Genomic DNA, 23,319 nt, shown 5'->3' with positions numbered 1-23,319 from the left:
CAAACATGGAAGAATAAGGGCAGATGCTAAGAGTGTAGTCTTCTGAGAACCACTGCCTGATCCCAGGCCAGTGCCAGGCTGCCAGGGGCCCTATAGAAGCAAACCTTTAAATTAACATGTCTGTTCTCCAAGAGATAGCCGGAGCAGACAGGCCAGCCTTTAACTAGACCCAGACAGGCAGCTTGCTGTCTATATGGCCATCAAAAGGGCTTGTTTTACTTAAACAAATAAACAATCTTTAAAATCCTCTCTCTTTGTAGTTTGAAGGTAAGGCAGAAGCTTGATAGACAAGTATGTCATTAGGACATTAATATCAGTTGCTGTTACACATATCATTGAGAGTTTTCTTTTCCATCTTTATGGAGATATCACGGACAAAAATTGTATGTATTTAAGGTGTATGATGTAATGTTCCTATGCAGGTATACATTGTGAAATAATCACCAGGATCAAGCTAATTAATGTATCTATCACCTCATATAGTTACCATTTTCTTTTTTGCTTTCTTTTTCTAAAAAACATTTTATGATGATAACACTTAAGATCTATCCTCTCAGCAAATTTCAAGTAGACAGTACAGCGTTGTTAACTCAGTCACATTGCTGTGCATTGTGTCCCCAGAACTTATTCCTCCTGCATAACTGAAACTTTGTACCCCTTGACCAACATCTCCCCATTTCCCCCTCCTCCAGCTCCTGGAAAGCACATTCTACCCTGTTCCTCTATGAATCTGGCTATTTTAGCCTTCTACCTAGAAGTGAGATGATGTAGTACATGTGTCTTTCTGTGTCTGACATTTTTCACTTAGCTTAATATCCTCCAGGTTTGGGAAAAAGACAATCTCTTCAATAAATGGTGTTGTAAAAACTGGATATCCACACGCAGAATAATGAAATTGGACCTTTGTTTTATACCACATACAAAAATCAACTCAAAAACGATTAAAAACAAACACGTAGTTTTTTTTTTTTTCATATAAACTGGATCTGTGCGACTAATTGGGTGATCAGAATAAAAGCCAGTGGTTTTGCTCTTTAAAAGTATCTCAGTACTTATTTAATAATTGGATTAAACTTCTACTTAGGTTTACTGACCCAGGCATGAAAATAGGTAACTAATGTGTCTTACTGACTGATTCTGATCCACTGTGTGGTGGTCTGATCACCTGCCCAAACCTGATCTTCAAATATGTGATCTTGCTGAATAGAAAACCACTGCTCTAGGTTGGACAGGAATATGGTTCAAGAAACACATTTTGTATATGCAATTGCCTACTGCTTTGGGCTTACACGTGGTTGTCCTTAATAGAGATTGGTTGATATGAACTGAATTAATCTAGTTGAGGCAAGAACCTCACTTTTGCGGAGCACTCATGCGTTTGAAGCAGATGATTCATTTTCAGGGCTGCAGAAATCTATAATACTCTCTCTAGAAGAACGATCTGCCCACCGTTTCCCTAGGGAGAAGGACTAAGGAGAGACCAGCTTCATGCCTGTACAGAGAATTCAGCCAATTCCCACCCCACCACCGAGACTTCTATTTTATTTGAATCTTATCACTAAAACGTTAAGCCCGCTGGAGGAGATGTTTCATAGAAATGGGAGAAAGAGATGATCATCTGAGGTTCAAAGAGAAAGAAATTTAACGGTTCTGAATTTAAAAACATACCCACAAGTGTTGTTATTTAAATGCACAGAACAAATTCTGGTGTTTGCCTACCATGTAGAGTGTGTCACTGATTAATTGTTCTCAACCGGCCAGCCCCAGCAGGGTGGTTCATGTCAGATCATTCTTAGGTGGCCACCAAGCTTTGATCAATGGTTAAAGTGGATTTTTTTCTAACAGAGATTTACACCATCAAAGGAATGTCTATAAATAGTAGCAGGATCCTGTGCTGTCAGCATTGAGACCTTGTCTGTCAACTCTTCAAACCCAATGATCCCTGGGCTCAACCCTAGGATCCATCACTGCCCTGATGTCCCTGCCACTTAGTGCTGCAAATCCCAACCTCAGGAGGTGTACTACATACCTCCCTCATTCTCACTCATTGCCCTTCCCACAGGGTGGGAGTATGAATATCGATACAAGCATGCAATGTGTCATAATCACACTGTGGAAAATGGGGGTATCCATCCCCTCAAGCATTTATCCTTTGAAAAGCAAGTTTTCTTAGTCCCTTTCCTTATGAATTAAGTTTGGACAAAATGTTTTTAATACCTGGATTTTCATAAGAGATCTAGTACTTGTTTATTTCATCAACCTTCTTCCTGGGGTGGACAAGGGATCAGAGCATGGAAAACAGTCAATGTTTCTTAGGTAGGGCAACAGCCTCTTCTCCCCCTTTGTCAGTGACTCTCCCTCATCCCCAAGTCCCAGAGTGAGTCCCCTGATAAGGAGTTACACTTTACATTCATATTTCCCAAGAAAAAATAATGTAAGATTACATCAATCACATCAGGCCTCCTCTTTTCTAGTCTGTAAGGTCTTGAAGAAGAAACAATATCTTAATCATCTTTGTAGGCACCAGCACCTATGCCAGTATATACCCCAGTTAGTAAATAAACATTTGTCCAAAGGGTGCATTAATGAATGAACAAATGAATGTTCACATTTGATGTAAGTATTAATAAAATGTCCCCATAATTATCAAAAAAATATATAACAGGTAGTTAGAATATACTTACTAAGAAAACATCCACAATCGATTGGCCCAAGCCAGCCTTCACCATGTTCTCATATACCGATAAGCACTGACACCCGTGAACTTGCTTGTATGAAAGTATCTTCAAGTTTCTCTGTCTTAACACTGGTGTGGTTCTACTTCCTCCCTGGTACCCAATTACTCCAAGTGGCTCATATCATTCACTAAAATCCGAATTCATGATTAATGTCTCTTCGGGGTGACATCCGCATACACTAATTTCATGTGCATTCTTCAGGCTACCTCCCTTCTGGTCAATTTCTCCTCTCCTTTGGAAACTATTAAAGTGACTTTTGTTGGAAGAACAGGATGTTCTGACTACATTCTTCTAGAGCCCCAGTGCTAGAGTAAGAACCACACACTCTGCCCAAATCATGTACAATTTCTTATCCCTGAAGTTTGCTATTTACATTCTAAGAGAAGCCAATGCACTAACTGTTTGATTTTTGTTTTGTTTTTGTTTTTGTTTGAGACAGAGTTTAGCTCTTGTTGTCCAGGCTGGAGTGCAATGGCACGATCTCGGCTCACTGCCATCTCTGTCTCCCAGGTTCATGCGATTCTCCTGTCTCAGCCTCCCGAGTAGCTGGGATTACAGGCACATGCCACCATGCCCAGCTAATTTTTGTATTTTTAGTAGAGACAGGGTTTCATCATATTGGTCAGGCTGTCCACCCGCCTCGGCCTCCCAAAGTGCTGGGATTATAGGCGTGAGCCACCATGCCTGGCCGCATTGACTGTTTTTAAAGCCCCCCAAAAAATTGTCTTAGAAAACAGTCACATAAAGTCGTGGTTGAGACTGGGAAACTCAACTCTCTCTTGGCAACTGCTTTAAGTGAGAAACAATAGCTCTCCTCCAAGGTCTGATCCCTTGTCCATCCCAGGAAGAGGGTTGATAAAACAAACAAGTAGTATATCTCTTATGAAATTCCAGCTATTAAAAACATTTTGTCCAAATTTAATTCATAAGGAAAGGGGCTAAGAGGACTTGGTTTTCAAAGGATAAATGCTTGAGGGGATGGAGACCCCCATTTTCCATGATGTGATTATGATGCATTACATGCCTGGATCAAAATATCTCATGTAACCCATAAATATATACACCTACTATGTACCCACAAACAATAAAAATAAATTTTTTTAAAAAAAGAAAGAAAATTTGATGTTGAACACTCCTCTGAGATCGCTGGAAAACTAGAACAACTTTGCACATATGCAGATACATACCCTCCCCCTAGTCTCCTTATGATAGGGCCCCTCATGGGCATCAGGCTGTCTTGCTTGGTGAGAGAAGGCACTTGGCTTTTTGAGGACCTTCAGGGCAGCTATAGTTTTAACAAAAGATGGCAATTATGTGGCAAGAAGTCCTCTTGTGTTGAGACTTTGTTGCTGATGTGATGCAGCTGGTTATTGAGTCAATTTCAGACATGGCAAAACCATGAGCCCCTAGGAAGGTCTGTAGCTCAGTTAGCCCATCAGGGAAATAGATTTTCTGTGCATTCTTGGCTATTGAAGACATTCATCACAGCGCTGCCCGCCCCTTCCTAGTGCCGTTCCTAACAAGAGACACCTGCTGCGGGACCCGCTCTAATTCTTCCATTAGAGGCCTGAAAACAAAATAGAAACCATAACTCGAAGAACATGCATGTACAATTTAGGACCAACTGTCAAGCTAAACTCGTCTGACAGACTCCAAATCTGCTTTTGAAATAATACAGTGCTTTTTGTCCATTTCTTTATCTTTGCCCTTAATTTTGCGGTAGCTTTGTTTAAGTGTGAAATGTTGAATTAAGTCTGTGTCTATCTCCTTTGGGAAAAGAAAATTCACAGAGAGATACTAAAATGGAGAGTTTTAACCGTTCATACCCGAGAGAGCTCTGACATGCAGGGAGGGGAGTTTTACTGTAAAGCAGAAATGTTATATTTATATTTCCCTGTCGATCTCATGAGGGCCACCTTCTTTGACATCAGTGTTGGCTGTTAAGTGGTCACACTCTGTTTGGAATCAGGAGACCAGAGTTTAACAGAAAGTGTTGAGGGAACTAAGAGGACAGAACTGGGCACTGGCTTGCTAGACGAAGGCTGTTTTTGTTACTACAGTCACAGCAAGGATGGCCATTAGCGTCTTGACAGCCACGTGTCCCTGAGAGATTTTCTCAGGCTTGAAAAACTGTCCAAAGCAGTATCTTTCTTAGGATACACGATTTCAGCCTTAAAAAGGGAAGAGAGTCCGACACAGGCTACCCCGTGGGTGAACCTTGAGGACATTACACTAAGTGAAATAACCCAGTCACCAAAGGACGAACACTATATGATCTCACTTATACGAGGTCCCTAGAGTGGTCAAATTGATAGAGACAGGAAGTAGAATGGTGATGGCCAGGCAGCTGTGGGAGGGGAGAAATGGAGTTATTGTTTAATGGTTACAGTGTTTCCGTTTTGCAAAATGACAAGAGTTCTGGCGATGGATGGTGGTGTGATAGTGACTATCCTTAAGGCCCCAAAATTTTTCTTAGACAATAATCATGTGATGTCATTGTTGAGACTAGCAGACTGCCTTAAATAAGAAACACTAGCTGTTATCCACAGTCTGATCCCTTGTCCATCCCAGGAAGAGCATTGATGAAATAAACAAGTCTATCTTGTTTATTCCAGTACAAACTGAACCAAGTACAAGGTGAATGTACTTAACACTACGGAGCAGTACACTTAAAAATAGTTAAGATGGCAAAATTTATGTGAGGTATATTTTACCACAATTTCCAAACATTTTTAAGTTAAAAAAAAAAAAAAGCAAACTTTGGAAGCAGAAAAGGAGAAACTGCATTTGCAAGATTTCGTGGATATTCTGTAACTGGCAGAAGCTTGAGGAATTGACACGAGATATTAAATTTTTTCCTTGATGTTTATCTACTCTTGCAGAAGAGGGGGTGCGGAGGATGGAGAAGAAAGACAGTGTGAGGGATCTAATAATATTCTGAGGAAAAATTTAGTACCCCCACAACTTTCGTTTCCTTGTTTTTCGCAAGACTATGTGCTTTTCAGTCATCGTGTACAAAACAAGGTCTGATACGTTCTCTACAAAGAACTATTGATGGTGTGTCTGTGTGAATTGCCCTAGCATTGGTCACAGCCAACTTCTGTGGGACCCACTGCCCCCGTTCGACAATACACTCCAGTGTGTTTAGCCATTTATGAAAGGTCAGAAATCAACTGAGAAATGGGCTAGAGTCAAAAACATGTGGCCCTATAAATATCAGAGTCAGACGGTCTATTCCATTTTCCCGACTCTTGCTTTCACCCCATCTCACTTCTCTCTTTCACTCACTGGTGAGGTTCTCTGCGCTTGGCCAGCACCTTGGACTGTGAAGTTACACAGAGAAGGCAGTGGCTGCAGTCTTCATCTGGGGGCCTCGCTTTATGTCCATTCTGATCCCATAGCACCATTATTAGAGTTTGGTGTTTGTTTTTTCAAAATATCCTTGTACGGTTTCTGGCTACACAGCTCGAGCAGTCCAGCCTGCGATGTTCTGCTTTCTTTTAAGGGTTTCTACTTCCCATTAGTGGCAACCCTGCCTTGTGATCAAATTTGACGCCGACGGTGTTTCCTGAGCTGGGGAGTTTGCAGATCTGATCTGTCAGCGGGGACTGAAAGCAAATCGGGACATTCATCATGACTTTGGCTGCCAAGCTGGAAGACTTTGAGCTGACACTGGAGCACCTGCTCATGGATGTGTTTGTAAGTAAAGGCTTTTCCTATTCCAGGTGCAAGAGAGTCTCCCCTGCCACTCCGAAAGTCCTTGGGACCCTGTCCCCATTATGGAATCTCATTCTGATCTGCAACTGTGCAGTTCCCAAGTCCTCATGATTTATTCTTACTCATGTGCGGTCGGGGGAGAAAACCGTAAAGTTCCTCAGTGCCTGAGTGGCACAGAATAGTCCATGCAGATTAAATAGTAGAGATGTGGGTTTAGAATCAAGTCACTTGCAGAAATCTGAATGAATAGGGTGAAGAAATAGAAACCATTTGCCAGAAGAGATCAAAGCAGCTTCAATAGCTATTCCCTGAATGAACCACATTTGTTTGTTTATGAAGTGACCATCCCAGAAAAAAAAAGGGGGGAGGGTGCTCAAAATGCTAATTTTTTTTTAGAGGATGCTGAATCTAGGATAGAAGCATGAACTTCACTGTCCCCACAATTCCAGTGTCTGGGTCCCTGCTACTTGGAGAGGCATTCAGTTACCAAGAGTTCCTCAGGAAGTGATTTTGTGGCCTGAGGCTGTTTGAGAGATTCTCTGCTAAAGAAAAGAGCAGCTGACAAGGACACTTCTATTCCTGTGATGATTTTAGCGATGCAGGCTTTGAAAACTGCAGGGCACGCACTGCAACCTTCACATCATTTCTATCTTAAACCAACCACACTCTTTCTTCCAGTACTTTTCTCAGGGTTTTCTGTTGGCCACGGGTCTGTTCGTTCTGTGTTGTTCATAGGGGTTTAGGGAACTGCAAGACTGTGAAATACACAGGTGGTAAGGCAGCTGAAAGGTCTTCTCGATCCAAGAACAACACTGCGCTGCCCCCGGGAAGGCGGCTGTGAGCTGTTACCTTTCCAGGACCCGCCAGTTTGCGTCTCGCATCTGGAGAAGGCTATGGAAGGTTGGCGCTTTCTTTATAGTACATCACTGAGTCCTTTTCAGGAACCTTTCAGGGAATGGTGTGTTTTGGCAGACGTGAGAGTCTGAGGCTTTTTTTTTTTCTTTATTAATTTAAAATTTGTCTTCAAATTGAGGCAACATTGTGCTGGCAGAATTCCCAGAGGGAATCGCCCTTCCCAGGGCTGGGTGTGGGGCTCTGGGCGACTCGCATTCATTCTGACCTTCGTGTTGGAAGTTATGCCTGGAGGAGGAATGTGTCCAGAAGGGAGAGCATCCTTCTGGGTTTCCAGGGATGGGAGATTCATGGCCAGGGTCACGACTTTATGAGAAGTATGAGTAGAAACTGAACTGCAGACAGGGAGGTTTCTTGGACCACTTCCTCTGCCTGGCTGCCACTGCCTGGGATGGTGGGGATGGTGGCTGGTGGCTGTGGAGTCACTCTTGGGGGTGATCTGTGGCATGCCAAAGGGTTGGTGTGAGTTTGGTCATACTGGAGGAAACGAATTAATCAGGGAACTGTTTTGTTTCAATACCACAAAGTCATTAATACATTTCCCATTCTCTCCTTAACTTCCCCTACCCGCAGGCTCCTCTCCTAACACTTCTACCACCTTCGTCTCCTTTCCCAGCTCCAAGATGCACTCCACCTTGAAAGAGAATGGGGTCAGACACTCCATCCTTTTCTCTAAATACAACCCATCTTTTCATAGCCCCAGTGTGCATCTTTGACTTATCACCTGAACTCACCTTCTCATCCTCCCACAGGCAGCACTTCTCCAGTTCTTCCACCCATTATCATCTCTAGCCCAACCTCCCCACACTCAATTTTTACCCCTTATTTACATAGCATTTGCCTGCCCTCTGTAGCAACATTTTTGTGCCCCTGCTTCTCCCTTGAGAAGCATTTAAATCGCATTTAGCATTATGCAATGTTTATATTAAATCATATGATTCCAACAAATTCGGGCAGCTAGACAAAGGTTTGGGCCAGATCACACAAGGTTTTGGAGGTCAAGTTCTCTTTTAAGCCTATCTCCTATAATTTCCCACTGTGAGTTCCCCACTCCAAACTGGTCAACATTAGTCTCTGCAAGACAGCGAGCCTCTTCTCATTACTATGTCTTTGTGCTTGTAATTCTGCTTCCTCTTGACCTGTCTGAAGTTCATACATCCTTCAAGCCTCAATGAAATTCTCTCTCCTCTGCGAAGCTTAGACACGTGGATTTCTGTCGCACTTCCTCTCTGTACCACTCATTATTTGTTGACCTCACTTAGTTAATTCTCTCATTCTGTGTCTCTGTCTTGCCTCCTCCTCAAGGTGATCCTGAGATCCAAAAGGCAAGGACACCTTTGTAACCTCCGTGGCACCTAGAATATTGTATACAAGGACCTCAATAGATACATATCAATCGCTTGAGTTTTAACTTGTATATTTTTACTGTTATTGTAAAAGTTAACTTTTGGTGGGAGCAATAAAATGCAAAAAACCCCAGAAATCTCATGATTGCATGCATTTCTTACCAGGTTGTACTCTGGTGTCTGACACAGTCATTTCAGATGCCATTCTGGTGATATACTGAAGAAATCACTGGATGCAAAAAGAATAGGGACTCTTTTTTGTTTGTAATTTGTTATCGTAAGATATCGGTGAGGTGCACAAAAGCCCATAAAACATGTATTGATAGTCTAAAGGATTATTTACAGCATGAACACCCTGTGTAACCACCACCCAGATTAAAAATGAAATATTGTGAGTGAGGACTCCAGGAGTCTCTGGGTATCCCCTCTAGATTAAAATTATCTCCCTCCCCAAGAGGGAAACAGAACCCTCCCCCAGCTTTTATTTATTTATTTTTATTTTATTTTATTTATGTATTTATTTGAGTCAGGGTCTCCCTCTATCCCCCAGGCTGGAGTGTGGTGACATGATCTTGGCTCACTGCAGCCTCGACCTCCTGGGCTCAAAGAGTCCTCCCACCTCAGCCTCCCAAGTAGGTGGGACTACAGGTATAAGCCACCATGCCCAGCGGTTTTTTTTATTATTATTATTTTTATTTTTGTGGAGATGAAGTCTTGTTATATTTCCCAGGCTTGTCTTGAATGTCTGGGTTCAAGCAATCATTTTGCTTCAGCCCCGAAAGTGCTAGGATTATTACAGGTGTGAGCCACCATGTCTGGACCCCCCAGCTTTTATATAAGGATTTTTTTATTTTTTTTTTATTTTCTGTATAGCTTCCCCACCTATATACATATCCCCAAAGAAAACTGAGGGGGAGCTTTAAAGTCTCATGGACTCAAGTCTCATTCCCAGCTTGGTACCACTTCCTAGATGTGAGATCGTTGGCAAGCATTTCGTCTTTGTGAGCTTCAGTTTCCTTACCAATAAAGTGCAGCTAATGCTAACCGGCTTACAGGATCATGGTGAAGATTCAGAAGAGGCGACATAGAGCAAGTGCCCAGGGGTGTGTCTGATGCCAAGGAGGCACATGGTAGGTCAGTTCTCTTCATCCCTTGCCTTGCCCCTAGAAAAGGCATCTGTTTTAAGTCGCTTGCTGCGATCCATCATTCCCCTTTCCTCCACCTCTACAGCTCTCTCCCACTATTACTCCCTAAACTTTCCCCCTTGAATGATTGGGAATTTGGGTTCTTTCTAAGCACAGCCTTCACTCCCTGCCTGAACCACAGCAACCTGTGGCTGTTTCTCCTGCTACCAAAATTGCAGGAGCCCTGTGTTCCCGCTGGCTTCCCTAGCACGGCCTCTAAGCAAAACAAAAAAAAATTGGGGCTGCCTTTTTTCCAGTCACCTTCCAGAGGAGTCAGGGAGATTGCCTGATGCCCCATGGGGTTTGAGAGGCTAAAAATCTAAATAAGAACAAAAGAGGACTTGACATCTATAGGCCAGTGTGTCCTCTCCCAGTCTTGCTGGGGACTGTAGCCTTTCTCATATGAGTGGGATGGTCTAGAAAGAATATTTGCATCAGAAGCCCATTAGCCTTGGGTTTCCTCTATAGCTGATGGCATGCTCATTAGGATGTCATCCCACTATCTCAAGAACAGCTGTTTCCATATTGACACTTCTTTTCTGGGATTACAAAGGGCCACTGGGGGGCTTTGGGCGAATGCAAGGCTTCTGCAAGATGAGATAAAAGGGACAGATCAGACTGGTGTTTCATAATTAGTTGTCATCACTCTGGGGCGTCTCTAGCTGCTGCTATGCTGCTGGGTTCGTGCGAGGAAGCAGCACACATGTTCGTGTGCAGAAGCTCGCACCTGCAAATGTACATGCAGGATCCTGCACCAATGCCAAGAGCACAAGACGGGAGATCAGTCCAAGCACACCAATGGCTCTTCAGGACAAGCTCCAGAAGTGCTGGCAGTGCCCTCAGTGACGTCTTTGTCCTGTTTTGTTTTGTCTGTCTGCATCTCATTTCAGAAGGTTGAAAATGCTTCTCTCCGAGGCATACCTTGGAGGCTTTGCATTCAGCAGCCATTCCAACAGCAGATCCATAGATGAGGAGCCCCACAACGCACCCCAAAGGAGAAAAAGAAACAGAGGAAATCAAGCAGGTTTCCTGAAATATTTCTCATTGGATTAAATAACCCAGTATCAGGCTCAAATCTGTCCTTTCAGAAAGAGGCCTGTGGTTCTAGGTCACCCTCCACAGCCCTACTTCTGCTACTGACATTGCATGGGCACGTTCTCAAAGGCATCAGCCCCCTCACTGTCCATCCTGATCTGGCTCAAATCTCCTGTAACATTGATCCTTCTGTTTATAATTTAATTTTTATTTTTATCAAAATTATATGTGTACATGGCAATATTCATAACATTTGAAAGTTGAAGAGTACTAGAAGGCTTAGAAAGAAAAACCCAGGCTCCAGTCCTTTCCTGCCAACTTATGAGTCTCTTTCCCTACAAACACATGTATCTCTTCCCCCTCTGTCTTCTGAATATATTGACATCACAGCTTAAATCAAAATTCGGTTTTATTATGAATATTAAAATATTGTTTACAACTGAGAAATGTTATACATTATGATGGCACGTCTTGGATTTTACAACTTTATGTTTTTCCTGGAGTTGATAATTGCCTTATTTCAGTGTTTGCTTTATGTTCTATGTATTTATCAATCATTTTTATCTAAGATTTTCAATAGAGCTATGTAACTCCTCTCAATTTGGTAAATTCATCAGATACTTAACCCACTCCTTTCTTTTTTTTCTTTTTTGAGATATTCTTTCTGAAGCCCTCCTTCCTCCTGCATCAATCGGATTAGCTCTTCTCTTCGTCTCCTGCGTGACTGTCTAATTGAGGATCCTCTTTTCTATTATTCTGGAAGCTCCCTTGGTGCCTCTCCTGTGATCAGTTCTTTTCCTGGAATTCATATTCCCTTCTAACATTCTTCTGCTGGAGACATCTTCCAGTAAAGGTGCATGAGAAGTAAATTTGTGTGTTATTGAATGTCTGCCCTCACACTTAACTAATAACTTATCTAGTGATTGGTAGTCTGCTGTTGAAATCCAGAGCTGCATTTACAGGCTTGACTCTTCTCCTAAGTTCCAGATCAAGATGTTCAGGCATCAGAAGTTCTGCATGCCCCGAGCTACTCATTATCATCTCCCCAAATCTTCCCCTCCTCCTGTGCATTTATTTTGACTAATAGGACCATCCTTCCTGTAGTCTGTCAGAATAGAAATTGTAAAAGAACAATGTCCTAGTTCTGCACTTAATCATTTCTCATTTGGACTATTGGAATAATCTTGTAACTGCTCTCTCGGCCTCCAATATACCTTGGTTCTTCATTCTACCATTCATCTTTTATCAATCAAGTCCCCAAAACTCAGGTTGGGTGGTATCACTTCCTTGCAAAAAGTAACTTAAAATGGCTCCCCCTTGCTCATGGAATGAGATCTAAAATATATTGTTCTATAGTATGCAAGTCAGAATCTTGCCTTAACGTCATTTTTTTTTTTTTTTTTTTTTTTTGAGATGGAGTCTTGCATTGTCGCCCAGGCTGGAGTGCAGTGGCACGACCTCGGCTCACTGCAACCTCTGCCTCCTGGGTTCACACCATTCTCCTGCCTCAGCCTCCTGAGTAGCTGGGACTACAGACGCCTGCCACCATGCCCGGCTGATTTTTTTTTTTGTATTTTTAGTAGAGACGGGGTTTCACCATGTTAGCCAGGATGGTCTACGATCTTCTGACCTTCTGATCTGCCTGCCTCGGCCTCCCAAAGTGCTGGGATTACAGATGTGAGCCACTGCACCCAGCTGCCTTAATGTCATTTCTTACCACCCTTGTTCTCACAGACAGAACTGTGCTATCTCATGTAATTTTCATGTCAACAGTCTATTAACTGCATTTGTACCATAGAGGTTTAAAATTCTTAGAATGGAGTACCCCCAGCAAGCAAGAGCAGCTAGAATCCCCTACTCATCCTCATCTACCTCTAAGGATTTGTCCACTGGAGGTGTTTTACCCATTCTGGTCACAGCTTGCACTTTGGTGTTTTGATTTACAGGATGTTGGGTATACTCTAGAACACATTCAAGATAAACCATATTCCCAAGACATGAGGCTTCAAAGAGACAGTCTTTCTAACAGATTCAAGATGCTTTCTTTTCTTCCTTCCTCACTTTGGGAAAATATGCCACGTGACTCATCCCAGATGTCCATGAGCAAATGGACAGTTGACCCTGGGAGTGATATGTTCCTGGGCACAGGAGCGAAAGCAATCTGATGGCCCTAAAGAAAGCCATTGTCCTTTGCAGCACCAGAGGGATTACTTGAACCAAGATGAACTATTCCCCTGTTGAAGAAAATTGCTTGTTAAATTTCTCCTCCTGGAAAAGGAAGCATGGAAATTAGAAACAGATGTAAAAGTTGATCATTCGCCACCCAATCCTTATTAAGACACCTGAAATTTGAGAGCTAAGCCTAGCAAAAATCGAGTCAACAGCTATTGGCTCTGTTTGGAGGTATGCTATATATATATTCAGCGAATCCTGGGCAGTCAATACCATAGATAAGGACATTATTTATATTGCCATTCCAGGTGCAATTACACAGTTTACCCTGTGAAACTGCACTTCATAAACATGGCAAATCAATGCTAGTTATCAAAATCCATCCACAACTGACAGCACATGAAAATGGGCTTTGCAAAATGATCTTGAAAGCCAATCTACACAGCCAGCTTCACAGAGGTCAGCTTATTACCCATTTAATCATATGGCCATCTTGCAGGAGCATTATTCCTCAAACCCTGGGCATGACATCACTCCTAATAGCACACACAATAAGCCATTACTACCATGTAGAATAGCCTTTAGCCAGGCTATAGCCACTGATGACCTGACTTGGCCTCATGCTGGGAAGGGCAAGTGGAGTTCTTTTGGGGACAAATCATATCAAGACCAGACGTGAAGGACCTTCATGTGGAGGCATAAAATCCATCTGCAGCTTGTGAGCAAGATCTCTGTCTGCGGATGAAGAGCTGAACAGCCTGCAAGGATGCTGATGGGCCTTGTCCTTGATGTCCATAAGGCAAAGCCTTCTGACACAGATACCGACTAATCTTCCACATGGGTCATTCACATTTGACATTCTCTATGGCTAGATCCTTGCCAGAAAGATCGAGTGAGATCCTGGGACACCTGATTTTCACATGAGGTTTCCATGCAGCAGATGGTGCATTTTCCTCCCTGCCCTGCAAGAGGATAAGGTCTAGCTTCCTTTGTCATGTGTGATTTTCATTTGATGGGGATAGGGGGTCTTAACCTGGGTGAATTAATTCTGTACTCATAGTTACTCAAATGAAATCTACTAAACAGGGAGCTCTCAAAGGTTCAGGAAGAAGTCTGTTTACCACTCAAAATAGGTGGCTAAGCCGGATGGCCTTTAAGGAATTCAGGCAGATGAAACGTGGACCTTATAGCAGAACAGACAGGAAGAGGCAGATGGCTAGATGGTGAAGTACAGGAGGCTGTTGTGGCAAATGAGACAACAGAAAAACTGTGTGCAGAATTGAGACTGGAAGAAAAGGGAAGGTGCACACGTCTTGTTTACAAAGAACTTTCACAAACATTGTTTCATCCTGTTGGGTAGGTGTTCAGTAGACTTGACATTCTCTATGACTGATGCTCGCTATGATGAAGATTGAGTGATTGATGCTTGTTATGATAAAGATTGAGTGAGATTCTGGGATGTCCAATTAGCACGTGAAGTTCCCATGCAAGGCAGGCTGCGTTTTCCTCCCTGCCCTGGAAGAGGGCCAGGTCTACTTCCCCTTGCGATAACATTTTCACATGCAGACTCAGGGCTAATGCCAGCAGTCTTTCACTTCACCACAGACACCTCATCACAGAGAGGAGCTGAGTTTGAGGAACAAAAGAAAACTCTTCCAATAAGCAAAAGTTCTCTTGCATCCCCAGTTCTTGGCTCAGCACTTGATCCGTTGTAGTGACACAGAAGAGGGAGGCGGTCAATGGACACTGGAGCCTCTCACTGTGACCCTGAGTGAGTTACTTCAGTCTCTGTGCCTCAATCCTTTTGTCTTCATCCAGGGAAAATAAGAGTACCTATTTGATAAAGTGTCATGAGAACTAACTAAATTATACATTTTAAAACTTTAGAATAGTGCCTGTAATAGAATATGCCGTATAAGGGAATTGCCTTATTTTATTAAACACTCAATAAAATAATGGTTGAATGAATGATGTAAAATAAGCAATAAATGAAAATAATACAATTCATTTAGACAAGGATGAAGCCAGTATCATGGAGCTTGGTACAGAATACAAGAAGAGCATGGGCAGTGTCATGGCAGAAGCGAGGAGTTGACCACTTATCCTAGAACACCACACCCTCTCCCACAGCAAGGATAAGCAGGAGTCAAACTGCACAATTCAGTCTAAACATCCTTTATCTCATTTGCCTGGCTGCTCATGGAGGACAAGTATTAAATGAAGCCTAGACTGCAGTCCAGCAAGGCAAGGGAAGGAAGAGAGGGTCAGGGAAGGGAAGGGGAAGGAGGGGAAGGGAGGGGAGGGGAAGAGAAAAAGGAAGGAAGGAAGGAGAAAAGGGAAGGGAAGAAAGAGAGGAAGCAAGGAGAGAAGAGGAAGGGAAGAAAGGATGAAAGGAAGGGAGGGAGGGAAGGAAGGAAGAAAGGAAGGAAAGGAAGGAAGGGAGGGAAGGAAGGAGAAAGGGAAGGGAAGAAAAGATTAAAGGAAGGGTGGGAGGGAGGGAGGGACAGAAGAAAGGACAGAAGAAAGGAAGGAAAGAAGGAGAAAGGGAAGAGAAGAAAGGATGAAAGGAAGGGTGGGAGGGAGGGAAAGAGAGAGAGAAGGAAGGACAGAAGAAAAGGAAGGAAGAAAGGGAGGGAGGGAGGAAGGAAGGAGATAAGGAAGAAAGGATGAAATGAAGGGAGGGAGGGAAGGAAGGAAGGAAAGAAGGAAGAAGAAAGGAAGAAGTAAGGAAAGGAAGGAAGGGAGGAAGGGAGGGAGGGAGGGAAGGAGGAAGGGAGGGAGGGAGGGAAAACTGTATCTGCCCACCCTAGCTAGCTACAATTCTGCCTAGAGTCTTCCAAATGGCACAGGAGGAGGAAAAGTCTGTCCAAAGACAGATACTGCAAACAGCGCACTGTGTCAGAGCAAACCGTAGGTAAAACCAAGAGAAAGCTTTCCCACACTGGTGAGCTGGAGATAATCTCGCAGCCCCTGGGCATGTGAGGTCTGGTGATAGGAGTGTTGCTTGATGTCTTGGTCCTGTTCTTACGGATATTGGGTTTCATGTTTGGCCTAAATTCCAGCCAGTTTTCAAACAGAAAATTATGGATGTAGGCAGCCTTTCTGTTTGTCTAACCTCAGTCCCAGCTTCCTCTAATGAGACGTGACATGAATTACCTAGGCTATAGCTGGGTGGGGAGGTAATGGGATGGAGATGGAATGTGGAAGAAACACAGGGTTTCCCTTCCAAACTCCCCCCTCCTGCTCTAGGAATTTTCCAAGTCTTTTAAGAATGTACTTTTTGAAGATTCAGCTATTTTTCGTTTTTGTATTGATATATAATACGCGTACATATTAATGGGGGGCGTGTGATATTTTGTTACATGCATAGAATGTGTAATAATCGAGTCAGGGTATTAGGAAGAATATGTTTTCTTCTTGCGTGTGTTTTCGTTCAATTTCATCCTATTGCTCCTCTTCCCTTCTTCACATGACAATAATTACAACACCAACTTCCATCAAAGCGACGGTTTCTCCCATCCCCCGGCTGGGGGCAGGTTTGGGTGACGGCTGCAGTGGGAACCATGGGTGTGTGGCACCACCTCCAAATCCTTCCCCTATATCCCCACCCACCTCCCCGATACTCACTGCGCTGTCTTCACCCCTCCAGGGCTGAAGTGGACCAGAGGCCAGGGCCCAGCAGGGAGCTTTCATGCCTGAGCTGTCATGGGCTGGCCTTGGGTTTTGGGTTTTTTTGTTTGTTTGTTTTTGTTTTGAAATGGAGTTTCTCTCTTGTTGCCCAGGCTGGAGTGCAATGGCACAATCTCGGCTCACTGCAACCTCCGCCTCCCAGGCTCAAGTGATTCTCCTGCCTCAGCCTCCCGAGTAGCTGGGATTACAGGGATGCACCTCCACACCTGGCTAATTTTGTATTTTTAGTAGAGACGGGGTTTCTCCATGTTGGTCAGGCTCGTCTTGAACTCCCGACCTCAGGGGATCCACCTGCCTCAGCCTCCCAAAGTGCTGGGATTACAGGCATGAGTCACCCTGCCTGGCTGGGCTGGCCATGGTTTTCTCTGGGACTGATGGGTGTTTAAGCCCACCTCTTGTCCTTGCAGGGTGCCTTGTGGGTTTTTTGCTGGGGATCTCTGGGGATTTATCTCAGCAATTCCCTGGTCCAAGAGATGTCTCTCTTCCAATAAGCCATTTCAGGCACCTCTCTTTCCCTGAGCCCCATACACCTCTTTTGTTTCCCTCTCCCTCCTCCTACAGCCTGGAGGTGAGGTCATTGAGGGGTTTCAAACCTGCTTCTCAGACACCGCTTGTGCATGTCCTGCTTAGAGGCCCAGCTCCTTGAGTGGCGTGTGGGAGAGGGTGGGAATAGTTGCCATCTATTGCCTGGAGCCCTCAAATGACACTGAGAAAGAGCCCGCTTTTAATACCCTGCAAGATGTTACAAGGAAGTATGGCTCAAGATGGAGGTTAGGACAGATATTTACAATGTCAGCCTTGGATTGTTTCTGTTTCCTTCATGTAAGTGGTATTTCGCCTTTTGCAAGGGAAAGAATGATAAGGAACAAAATCAGAAAGGCCCCTCAGGTCACCTTCCCATCTCTCTCCAGCTCACCATCCTTTGCCCCTTCTGCTGGGGCTCATGGTGGCCTCAGCCTGCCTTCTGCCCTGGGAGTGTCACGACAGCATCTATTATACAGTGTGACCTCAGTCACCTCCCCAGCTGAAACCTGTCTGTCCTGTGGCCTGTCCTTTCAGTATTCTGCCAAATGAACAAAATAAAGCAATGAAAATGAGTTTATTTAGTGCCAGCAAGTGGCATTTCTGAGGTCAGATACACATGTGAGTGGACTTCCAGGGGACACACAGGCCAGCCTCACTAGTGGTAATTTCAGGCACTGGGCAAACGATTGGACAAATAGTTGAGGCCGGCTCATCAGGATCACCCTGGGCTGCAATGACCAGGCTGCATGTCCATGCCAGCACCCAGGATTCCATCAGGAGATCATTTACCCTTCACGTGGCTTTTCAGCATGCATCCACACGGGCACTGGCTTCATCTATGAGTCTGCTCCTGTGACCGCGAATACACGTTGGCTCGGCAGACTCTTCCCCCTCCTGCTGTTGCCTCCGTTATCACCAACACGGCAAAATGTTCTCTCTCCAATGGAACATTCCCCCCATTCCCGCCACCCCTTTCACACCCTGCTATTCGTGACAAAGAACACCCATTTGCTTTGATACATCTTGCTGTGGCATGTCAAGACCATTGACTTTCCTGAAACCTGGCTCAATGGATTCCTATGCATTTTCCTTCCAGGGTTTTAATGCAAACATTTTCATTGAGACTGGAAGGAAATGTTCAAAGCAAACAAACAAAAGGCTTTGCCAGCCTTAAGTGCGCTGCTCCCTGAGGCATCAAAAGCAGCAGCTTCGGAGAGTCTAGAACTGAAGAGTGTCTTCTACATCTCCCTCTCCTGCACACAGTTTGTTGACTGCCCCCCATCCCTGAGGCATCTTTCCCCCCTCAACTCCCACCCCACATCCAGCAGCCATTAGGCCGTTCCTGGATCCTGAGGGTACCGTGTCATCCACCATCCTGACAACAACCTGCTCTTTCTATGTAATATTGTTCCATAGGTTTTCCTCTTGCTGTTCTTTTTTTTTTTTTTTTCCTTTGAGACAGAGTCTCATGCTGTCTGCCTCCCAGGCTGGAGTGCAGTGGTGCAATCTCAGCTCGCTACAACCTCCACCTCCCAGGTTCAAGCCATCCTCCTGCCTCAGCCTCCCAAGTAGCTGGGATGACAGGTGCCCACCACCATGCCCAGCTAATGTTTGTGTTCTTGGTAGAGATGGGGTTTCACTATGTTGGCCAGGCTGGTCTTGAACTCCTGACCTCAGGTGATCCACCTACCTCTGCGTCCCAAAGTGCTGGGATTACAGGCATGAGCCATCGTGTCCCGCCTTCTCTTGCTGTTCTTTTCAGTTCACCCTTAATTCACCATTTCCCATTCCTTTGGTCCAATGTCTCGGTCCCTCAGGGCTGGCCCAGAGCCACATATACGCAGATCTATGGCTCTCCCTTTCGCTGCCCTGCCTGTATGGCTGTTTCCACAGTTCCCTTTCAACTGGCTGGAAGATGCTGCCAGGAGATTGGAAGGTGGATGGAAAGAAGGGCCAGGCATTTCTCCTCACCTCCCCTTGACCATGGATGAAGGCTTCAGCAGCGGCTGAGTCTCCCACTGGATGGGTCTCCAAGGTTCTAGACTGTACTAGGTGACCCTGGCCCCTGGCTCTAATAACTCGGCTCCTCCCTTGACCCCTTAGGCCAGCCTGCCTGCCTCCCGCTTTGTGGTTCTTAGCCCCTCCGTCCCCTGTGCCCAACTCCTGGTGACATCAAAGCAGCAGCTCCAGAAACTCTAAAATTGCTCAATCTAACAGTTTCCTGTATTGACATTCTCTTCTTTTCAAAGACAGAGTTTTCCATTTTCCTGTTGAGTTCAACGGATATATCTTCCTTTGGGATTTCCAAACTGCTGTAATCTGATAAAGTCCTGTAGGACAGGCAAGCTGGGCCCTGAAATCACACCAGTTGACTTTGGTTTTCATCCTAGCTCTGACATTTCTAGCTGTGCTGCCTTGGCCAACTTACTAAGCCCCTCTGAGCACCAGTTTCTTCACCACTGAAACAGGGATAATGAAACGCATTTCCTCCGTGGAAGTAGCCTTTGATAACCTCATAGCACATGGCCTGCCAATGGGTAGGTGCTCAGTGAACATTCATTCCCCTTGCTTCTCCTAAAGTGGTCATAACTGTGAGAGTATGAATGCATATCCCTTCCGGGGAAACATATTTGTATTCTAACAATGGAAAGAAATACTTGGCCAGGCATGGTGGCTCATGCCTGTAATCCTAGCACTTTGGGGGGCCGAAGCGAGGAGATTGCTTGAGCCCAGGAGTTCAAGACCACCCTGAGCAATATAGTGAGACCCTGTCTCTATTTAAAAAAAAAAAAAAAAAAGACCTAAACTCGACAATTAATTTTGAATATGTAAGTCTCCGACACCCATGGCAAGACAATCAGAAAGATATTTTTGGACAAGCCAACCTTTGAGAGCCTTGAAATCACTCCAAGGAGGGGGTCACCTACTCCGCGGGGACTGGGGAGGGCTCCATTATCTGGGAGGAGGCTTTTGTGCTAATATGAAAAGTGATCCTTCTCCCCGCCTCCCAAGGGAAGGATGTGGAATGTGTGAGACTCAGATGTGTGGGAGTCTGGCCCAGGGTTATTTTTGTTTCCATTAACATTCTCTTCTATATGTATTTTAACCTTAATCAAATGCATGTGTTTTTGTTTTATTTGCACTTAGTTCATCAAAATGTCCCTTATGATCTGAACTATGCCATAAGCCTAAGCTCCACAGTGAAACACTCATTAATACCCCTGGGAAACAGGAAGTTGCATTTAGTCAAATGTAAATAAATTCAGCTCCCTGGGGCTTTGCCCTGGCCTGGGTCAGAGAAGAGGACAGTGGCTTCTCAGTCCATCTCATCATTGTCCCCCCCACCGACCCCAAAACTGAGCTGGAAGAATGACATGCCGTGACTCTCAGCAGATAAAGTGTTCTGAAAATGTGCCTATCCTTTGTTCAAAACCGTTACAACGTCAAGTGCAGTTTTACAAAGAAATGAGTTTCTCTTGGTTTGGCTCAATCATCGGGTATCGTTCCAGAATTTTTCCCACCCCCCGCCAATGCTCTGAAACCAGGCAGTGCAGGCAAGAAGCAAGAAAGAGAGAAAAAAGATGTAAACCTAAACCACCTCACCAAAGACGCCGTGTGAGCCGTGGTTAAGAGGTTTCCATCTCCCCCTGTCTCTCTCACCCTCTCACTGACTCTCCTACTGCACACATGGAACCAATTATGAACAAAGCCCAATTGTTGTATATTTGGAATTTCCCACATCAACTTGATGCTTTCTTTAACTGACTCGCGATGTGTGTCTGCGTTGGAGGGCTGAACCCAGGTTTCCAGCCCGTGCGCTGCTGCTGCCGCCGTGGCACCCTTCGCCTCTTTCTTCTGATTCATTTTCTCATAGTATAAAACTCTGCTTCTTTCCTTCGCACCCCACCCCCATTTCCTACTAGGTGTGTTTGAATAAACAGAACCTTCATTTCCGTCATTTTCAATGAAGTAAGCACACTGGTCTGCAGAGAGTGTCTCAAAGCTGGTGCCCAGAGCGTATGAGTGGTATCAAGGCTAACACCAAAAACCATTGGATGACTACAAAGGAAATGGCCATCCCTTTCATAAAACTCAGAACAGACAGAAGCAGTGTATGTAGAAATGCTTTAAAAAGAAAAAGAAAAAAACCCAAACATACCCCATATCCTGGAAGCACCTTACTTGATTTTCTTTGTAGTAATTTTTTCTGCTATGGAAATAAGCCGATTTCAGGAGGAGTAGAGATGGGGGAGGTAGGGGAAAATATTACAGAAAAGTTAACGTTTGAGACCATTTATACCATCCGTCAAAGAAGGCTGTGTGATCTGAAATTACACAATATGATCAGAAAATAATTGACAGACGTGATGGATGAATCTGCTTCGACACAGCCTTGTAAAACGAAACATAATTTCTTCTTGTTTACTGGCACACATAAAAATAAATGTTCTGTAACACAAACATTTAAATGAGAAGGTGCCAAACACAAGTCTGTTCGATTTGATTTGATTCATCTGAACCATGTGATTGCAACAGTTTCTTCTTCTTTCCCTCATACTTTTTCTCTGTGGACTGTATTCACATATACAGTGAGTAATACCCGTGCGTTTATTTTCACGCGTTAGAAAGCAGGAAGGGTAAACAGATACGCATGTCTGATGCTCAGTTTTATAGATAGAATTTATGATTGCAAAGAGGTCCCTGATGTGTTCTGTCTCTGGTCTTCAGATATTGTTCCTCCGTTCAGAAGGGAGTGAAATCAGAATGCAGGATTCTGCATTAATCTCCACTCCAGATGGTGATATTCCAAATAGTCTTTTTAAGGTGAGCATGTGACCTACTGTACGGCCGAGGGGCTTGGGAGTCACGTGATGGAATGAATAATACGTCTGATAGAGCTTTGATTAGACAACTGACCTGATTACCATCTGCAGCCACGAGAAGCAAAGTTGGCGTTTCTGGATCACTCTCCCCAGACGCGTCACTTGCCCACAAGCGGGACACGGCAGTCTCGCTGAGCCAGCTGTGCAGAGGGACAGATGGAAGAAAGCTAGAGATGCTGCTTCTTGCGCGCTGAAGTTGCAGAACTTGGGCTGGTTTTCTTTCTTCCCATCCCCCCTCCTCCTGACAAACCACATCTTGACTCAGATGGTCGAAAGAAAAACTCTTTCAGTTATTTGATATTTGGGAACCCTCCAGGAGGCCATAACTTATTTTTGAGGGAGGCTCCTTCTCTCCCTTTGCTGGGAACACACAGACACACACACACACACACACACACACACACACACACACACACACACACACACAGCTGTACACTATGGTGGTTCAGGCTGCAGTGGCTCCGAATAGATCCCAAAGACTTTTACTGAAAATTCCTTATGGATCTCTGAGAAGGCGCAGCGTTGAAAGGGTAAGCTACGTGGCGGGTTGTTTGCTTCTCAGTTGCTCCAAAGACAGGGAGATGTTTGTTTTCATTGTATACCACGTTACTTCTGTTACTCACGTTTCCTGAACAGTTGGAGTTCCTGGGACTGTAGAATACTATCTCATCTGTAATTTTAGTTTTTTAACAGATAATGATGAGAAACCTGAAACAGTAATTTTTGTAACTTGTGGATCTCAGATGGGGGAGGGGTGCTCTTAGAGATGAAATATGAGGGAAAAGATTGGGATGGAAACTTCCCCCTGGAATGGGTTGAAAGATTTGAGTGCTTGCTGAGAAATGCATGGGGGCTGTGAAAATGATTTCTTCTGTGTTTACTGAAACATACTCATTAGAGCAGCAGGGCTGTGAATTTCTTCTGCTGGGTGACAGTGTCTAAAAGGGAGGTGATGGTGATGTTAAGGAGCTTCAAAGCTTTGGCAGTTTAAATTATGCAGGCAGTTGATTACAAGCTTTTTTTCCCCCCCAAATACATTGCTATCATTTGGGGTTTATTTGTTTTAATGCTATGGATTTTGGCTTAAAATTACTCTGTTAATTTCCTGAAAGCATGT

The 23,319-nt window shown here is 44.3% G+C and overlaps 1 protein-coding gene across 11 annotated transcripts in view; it reads left to right on the top strand.

The window, feature by feature from the left end:
• FRMD4A (FERM domain containing 4A) overlaps nucleotides 1-23,319 on the top strand; it is a 685,957-nt gene that overhangs the window by 299,028 nt on the left and 363,610 nt on the right. For 2 of the 11 annotated variants that reach the window (XM_063709893.1, XM_055352373.2), the window contains exon 1: nucleotides 17,023-22,732. The exons of 2 other annotated variants lie outside the window; for them this stretch is intronic. In XM_063709893.1, the coding sequence (XP_063565963.1) occupies nucleotides 22,640-22,732 (93 nt within the window). In that variant the 5' untranslated portion in view covers nucleotides 17,023-22,639. Of the gene's footprint in view, nucleotides 1-5,489; nucleotides 6,438-15,907; nucleotides 22,733-23,319 lie in introns of those variants that run through there. 7 more of the 11 variants (XM_055352372.2, XM_063709892.1, XM_055352376.2 and 4 more) reach the window with 7 other exon arrangements.

The sequence above is a fragment of the Gorilla gorilla genome, chromosome 8, assembly GCF_029281585.2.
Source record: "Gorilla gorilla gorilla isolate KB3781 chromosome 8, NHGRI_mGorGor1-v2.1_pri, whole genome shotgun sequence".
Lineage (NCBI taxonomy): Eukaryota > Metazoa > Chordata > Mammalia > Primates > Hominidae > Gorilla > Gorilla gorilla.
The sequence above is the reverse complement of the archived record's forward strand: the minus strand, read 5'-3'. Positions and strand labels throughout refer to the sequence as shown.